At 46.8% G+C, this 6,959-nt stretch overlaps 1 protein-coding gene across 3 annotated transcripts in view; it reads right to left on the reverse strand.

The window, feature by feature from the left end:
* Positions 1-6,959, reverse strand: part of LOC118158713 (protein FAM219A) — a 136,779-nt gene that overhangs the window by 5,956 nt on the left and 123,864 nt on the right. For all 3 annotated transcript variants that reach the window (XM_035313398.1, XM_035313396.1, XM_035313399.1), the window contains exon 3: positions 1,949-2,051. In XM_035313398.1, the coding sequence (XP_035169289.1) occupies positions 1,949-2,051 (103 nt within the window). The remainder of the gene's footprint in view (positions 1-1,948; positions 2,052-6,959) is intronic.

The following is a 6,959-nucleotide window of genomic DNA, read 5'->3' on the forward strand; positions in this document are numbered from 1 at the left end:
GAGAGCGGTTGTGGTGTTCAACTGCCTAGCACGGTAAAACCACCACAAGCAGTTGCTGCAAACCTGTGTTTTTCAGATCTCAAAGGAAGCGTCTAAAAGCTGTGTGAAAAGTAACTAAGAGATGTGAGTCTATTGTCAGCAGGCCTAGCTTGTCTGTGCAGGGTTCTCCACATCCCTGAACACTGCTCAGATGTCCATGGATGGAATAAAACTGAGCTGGCTATTCTAAAGCTTTTGTCAATGGTCGTCAGTGCTCTACCCTTCCCAAACCAAATCACTCTTCCTTCCACTGGCACCTCTGAAACAGCAACCCCTCCAGGCAAAAGTAACTAATTTTACAGGTGAGCATCAGCACTTATCCTCTCTCCCTTACTATCTTCCCCCACTAATTTCAGTGCTTCTAAATCTCTAAAGCAGCAAATCTGCTACTATTCCTCTTGGGAAGCTATTGTGCAGCCTAATGCCAAAAGAATCCAAGTCTTCTCAGCTTGCATTTGGGATACAAAGAGGAGCAGTGGGTACAAAAAACCCAGCTGGGCATTTGCAGATTTTCTTACTGCCAGTAAGGGCCTGGCACCTTTACGTGGTCTCAACAACCAAATTTGGAGCAGTGAGCAGTGTAGCATATTTCACCAACATCGCAGGTGCTTACAAATAAAACTTGACAAAGTCCTGGCATGATTTATGACTGCTGTTGTGGGTTTGGAGAACTAATTTGAAACAAAGAACCTCATCTGTTAGATGTGTTGCACAGAGAGAGACTTTCACCTACAGCTCCTGTTCTACTTAATACACGGTAATTCATGCAAGTTTCTCATTCATCAACAAAAACACAGCTTTAATGCAGACTCTGCTGTCATTTTAAATAAGATCCTCCAATAAAAATTGCCACCTTTCTCATAGAGTGCAAACAGTGCAATCCTGTTGACTCAGTGGGTTCCTGCCCCTGAATGTAAGCAAACAATACACAATTGTACTGATGCCTGCATGGAAAAACAAACAAACAAACAAACAAACAAACAAACAAACAGAAATACTCTGAAAGAAGGTATTCAGGTAAGAACTTCTTTGTTTCCAGAGGTTTGTAGCACTGTCTGATACTGTCATACAGAGATGAGCCAAAGCAGCCCCAGCAAAGTATGACCATGCTGTTTGCAGTGTGGAGGAGATGTATAGCAAAGCACGCAGAGATGAATTATACACAAGCCTTCATTAAGTTAATCAGTATGGGAAAAAGGGCATTTTCAAAAAGAAGCAGGGGAACTATTAGGGTAAAAGCAGCCAAGTCAGAACTAAGCTCTAAAACAGTTTGCTGTTACATGAATCAGCACTGTACACTCTCCCGCTGGTAGGATTACAACGATACATGAGGATGCCCAGAGCATTCGAGACAAACATATCAAACCTCTGATTTTCATAGAATGATCGAATCACAGGAAGGTTTGGGTTGGAAGGGACCTTAAAGATCACCCAGTCCCACCCCCCTGCCATGGGCAGGACACCTCCCACCAGCCCAGGCTGCCCAAAGCCCCATCCAGCCTGGCCTTGAGCATTGCCAGGGATGGGGCATCCACAGCTTCTCTGGGCAGCCTGTGTCAGTGCCTTGCCATCCTTATAGTAAAGAATTTCCTCCTAACATCTCATCTAAATTCTCTTCATTTAGTTTAAAACTGTTCCCCCTTATCCTATCACTACCTGCCCAGGTAAAAGCCGTTCTCCAGGCCGGGCTCCCTCTGCCTCCTGCAGGCTGTATTGTCACTTGTCCTGGGCCCAGCTGTCCCCACGTTCCCCCATGGGACAGGATGCAACACAGCACAGAGTGTTTGGGAAGGGCCATCACTGCTCTTGCTGTGTATTTGTAGGGGAAAGGCAATGAATGATGTTCTTGTCATCTTAAGGCCATTACGGATTGCAGCTTAGAGCACAGCTGAGTTTTCTAGTCCTTTACCTTGTCCGTGCCATCACGTTGTTCTTCTTGGGCTGCTGATTAACTGGGCTGCCCATGTTGCCGTTCTTCAGGGAGCCCTTCCGAGCCAGCTCCCTCTGCTTCTCTGCATACGGGATACAAAGGGGAAAAGCAAAATTAGGGCACCAGCCTGTCAGGTCACCATACAGCTACAGAAACCCAGATTTGATTGCAGCAAAAGGGATTGCAGAATTAATAGCACAGGACATGAGCACTCCATCTCCCAAGCAGACACAGCAAAGGCCAGAGGAGCTGTGTCCCGTTGTGTCCCTAGGGGCTAAAGCTCATATGCCCTGCTTCGCAGCAGCCTGCTGACCAGGCCACACCATGACAGCCATGGAGCTTCTGGATGCAGGGTGGAACTGTCCCACTGGGGCTGAAGAAGGGCAGAACCCCTGCCTCTGTGCAACTATGGGCTCTGAGACTGCACTGTATGCTGGGCAAGGGAATTTATCCTTTTACATTTTCTCCTATTCAGGCTGCCACTGAGGGACCCAGCTGGGACAGAAAAGAGCCTCCGTCAATGCAGCATCATCATTTAGTGTTAGCCCAGCCTAGCCTGACACTATGCCTGAGTTATTGCCACTTCCCTGGCTGGCAACTCAATGGACTAACACACCCTAGAGCAGAAAATGTTGCTGCCTCCCCTTTTCCTCCTGACAGCCTGTGATGTCCCCAGTGTGTCTTCCTCTTTTATCTCACAATGAATCTTGCAAGCTTTACTTCTTTATTTAAGTAAAATAAAAAAGCTGTATGTTGTGCAGCTGCATTTTTAAACAGGCTATTGTTTGCTTAATTTTCAAAGCATGTTCTATTTGCTGCTGAAATGTACCTTAAACCTCTGACAGTACGTGGGGCTTTTTTTGTGTATTCATTGCAAGAGGGGATTAAAATTAGCTTCTCATTTAGGAGAGGCTATTTCTCTTCTTAAAAACTTCTCACCACAGGATCATAACCAGAGTTCAGGTCCAAAAGCTAAGCCTTCTGCAGGAATGCAGCATTTGTGCTGTATTAAATCATCCCTGCCTCCAGGATAGGAGGGATATGAGCCCATCTATGATGGGCTGTCATATAAACTGATATTTAATTTTCTGATTCAAAGCAATCAGTTAGCAATTGGCCACAAAAGCTGAGCTAACTGCCCCAAACTCATCCTGTAATGCCAGACAAGTCTGGTAGGGAAAAGCAAAGTGAGAGACCAGCAAGGCAGGAAAAGGCCTAGTTAAAAACATTCTCCAGAGTGTGAGAAAATGCTGGAAACTACTTTTGTGTCATGCCTGAATAATAGGGGTTTACCAGACTGCTGGCTGGGGAATCTGAATAATGAATTTGTTTTGCTTCTGCTTCCCCTGGGATGTGTGAAATGTGCTGATATATTTTTCTCTTGCACATTTTATTCCCCTTGGAGAGAAAAGGACCTGTTGCTTGTTGTGGGAAAGCTGCGTGCCTACCCAGGTGTGAGATGGGCCAACTCTGTCCTTACCACAGGGGTAAGAGCAAGGAGTAAGAGCAAGGCCGCCTTTTCTGATGGATGAACAAGCAGCAGAGATGCCTAGATACTGTGGTAATGCGTGTGGCTGAGGAACCTGCAGAGAAGAGTATATACTCATACAAACTATGCCCAACGCTGCTCCTGCTGACAGCAGAGGTAAATAAAAGCTCATTGAAGTTGGCAGGGGAAGGACCAGACCTATAACTCTCTTTGGCATGAGCAACAAAGAGACTGATACAGTATTGAAGTCAAAACCTTAAATCACTGTAATTTCTCATGACTGGAACTTGCAAATGCAGTGGTTATCTTTGTCTCCAGAAAAAAAAAAAAAAAAAAAAAAAAAAAAAAGCTGGTATTTTGCAGGCCATGTGAATGGTGCTATTCAAACATAGAGGGATACAGGAGGGATACAGTGGGGTTTTATGGAGGCAAAGGTTTACAACTCTAAATACAAAACAGTTTCCACCCATCTACACCAGGAGCTCTACTGGCTGACCACAAATATGCAGTGCTGTTATAATATACAAGTTATACAAGTTGCCAATACTTCAAAATGCTGTATAATTCACAAAAAGCACCTGACTCAGAAACAAGGTTACAGATTTCATTTTCTGTCAAGACACTTCAGGTTTTCCTGAGCCTTTTAAATGTACTGCTGCTCTCTGATTCCTATTGATTACTCACTACAAGCACTAGTGCTGTTTTCCAATTCAGATTACTCATCCAGTTGATGAATATGGGCTTTAGCTACGTCTTCTTCCTTCAGTAGGTCTCCCCATAACTATTTCTCTGCTCTTACTGAGTGATAATTCAATGTGTGAGGTTGAATGATAAGACTTCTCCTATTTAACCCCTTCTTTCACTTACTTAGTGGCTTGGAGTGAATATTCCCAAAGCAATAGCACTGCAGGAATACAGTGTCATTGTCACATCCATGCCTGTGTCCCCAGAAAATTTCTTAATCATGAATCAACAGTTCATCTCCCTCTTGGATGCTATGAATCCTGAGTCCCTGGTGGCCAAAAAGCAAAAAATAGGAGGGAGAACAGGAGCTCTATCCAGCTCTGGGGTGACAGGACAAAGCTCCTGGAAGATGATAGAGATGTGTATGAGTCACTTCAGGCTTGGAGGCAAGGAAACGAGCTAAGTCTTACGAGTATTATGAACTGCTGCTACTGTAATATACAATTGATGTTTGTTCAATCGATGTTTGTTCTTTTTTTTTTTTTTTGTATTATAAGAGCAAGGAGTTCTGTTTGAAGAGTGGGGGTAGTGAAGGTTTCTTGCTGAGATAAGAAACTGTGAAGCCCCTGGCTGGACGTTATGCCCCTTCCCCCCTTCTTTTCTATAAGTAGTTAAACTGGTTTGGCAACATGCTGGGACCAAATAAGGAAAAAGGAGTTGAGTCACAATGCAGAGGAAGACTAGGCCTTCATCTCCACGACCACCAGAGAGACTGACACGACCCCCTACCAACATTGTGCTCAGTTGCAGAACATACCTGGATATACCACGTGTTCACCAGACTATAAAAGGGGACTCCGGAGGGGTGTGGGTGCGTGCCATTGGCAGAGCAGAGACTCCCTGGCCTCCCAGAGCTGTTTTGCTTGCTGGCTGCTTACTCAACTAACTTATTTGTATGACTGAAGCAATGCTCTCTGAAATTAATTGAGAGGTAACTTATAACAGATTTGGTGCCGTGACTCGGATGAAGGCAATTTGATTGAAAACCCTTTGGAGGGGGTGCCCCACTGATTTCAGTGGCCTTTGCTAGGATTACTTTCATTCAAATCCTTCACCGACAAATCCTAAATTCAGCAGCAAGCAAATAAAGCTGGCAACCCCAAGTAATCCTTCACAGAATCACAGAATAGTCTAGGTTGGAAGAGACCTCCAAGATCACCGAGTCCAACCTCTGACCTAACGCTAACAAATCTTCCACTAAACCATATCCCTAAGCTCTACATCTAAACGTCTTTTAAAGACCTCCAGGGATGGGGACTCAACCACTTCCCTGGGCAGCCTATTCCAGTGACTAACAACCCGTTCAGTAAAGAAGTTCTTCCTCATATCCAACCTAAGCCTCCCCTGGCGCAACTTTAGCCCATTCCCCCTCGTCCTGTCACCAGGCACGTGGGAGAATAGACCAACCCCCACCTCGCTACAGCCTCCCTTCAGGTACAGAGTGCAATAAGGTCGCCCCTGAGCCTCCTTTTCTCCAGGCTAAACAGTCCCAGCTCCCTCAGCCGCTCCTCGTAAGACTTGTTCTCCAGACCCTTCACCAGCTTCGTAGCCCTTCTCTGGACTCGCTCAAGCACCTCCATGTCCTTCTTGTAGCGAGGGGCCCAAAACTGAACGCAGTACTCGAGGTGCGGCCTCACCAGAGCCGAGTACAGGGGGACAATCACTTCCCTGGACCTGCTGGCCACGCTGTTTCTTATGCAAGCCAGGATGCTGCTGGCCTTCTTGGCCGCCTGAGCACACTGCTGGCTCATATTCAGCCAACTGTCAACCACTACTCCCAGGTCCTTCTCTGCCAGGCAGCTTTCTAACCACACATCTCCCAGCCTGTAGCTCTGTTTGGGGTTGTTGTGCCCCAGGTGCAGGACCCGGCACTTGGCCTTGTTGAACTTCATACTGTTGGCCTCGGCCCATCGGTCCAGCCTATCCAGATCCTCCTGCAGAGCCTTCCTACCCTCGAGCAGATCGACACATGCGCCTAACTTGGTGTCGTCTGCAAACTTGCTGAGGGTGCACTCAATCCCCTCGTCCAGATCATTGAGGAAGATGTTAAAGAGGACTGGCCCCAGTACCGAGCCCTGGGGGACTCCACTGGTGTCCGGCCTCCAACTGGATTTGACTCCATTCACCACAACTCTCTGGGCCCGGCCATCCAGCCAGCTCTTAACCCAATGAAGTGTACGCCAGTCCAAGCCATGAGCAGCCAGTTTGTGCACGAAGACCGAATGAAGACTCAGGAGTGAGTAAGTATAGGCCGGTGATCCGTTCGGTTGGGGTTGGGTACCCCGGAGCATGGCGTTGTGAGACGTCCAGCAGGATGAAGCGAGTGCAGACCCCTCGGTAGTGCGGTTCCCACATCCCGCGAGGGACTGGGCCACGAAAAGGGGGAAGCGATTGTGTGTGTGTGTGTGTGTGTGCGGGTGCTCCAGAAGATGGGACAGAAGAAGAGTAAGCCTTCTGGTCCCATGGGTGGGGTAACGCCTGATGTTAGGTTACCCCCTATTCCCCCAGATAGTCCCTTGGGATTAATGATTAAAAATTGGAATGATTCCCCTTCTAGGCGGGGTAAGGATAAAGTGAAAATGATCCATTATTGTGTTAAGTTTGGGGTGGTAAACAGATTCGAGGAGACCACCTTTACTGGCCCGTATTTGGGTCTTTTGAAGATTGGATGTGTCAGGCCCTAAGTACTTATGTAAATTCAAAGGAACCGTTTAGTTTGGAGGAAAGTGAGTATGCACACCTGTGGATTAGTTCGGA

This window comes from Oxyura jamaicensis, assembly GCF_011077185.1.
Source record: "Oxyura jamaicensis isolate SHBP4307 breed ruddy duck chromosome Z unlocalized genomic scaffold, BPBGC_Ojam_1.0 oxyZ_random_OJ71910, whole genome shotgun sequence".
In the NCBI taxonomy this organism is placed as follows: Eukaryota; Metazoa; Chordata; class Aves; order Anseriformes; family Anatidae; genus Oxyura; species Oxyura jamaicensis.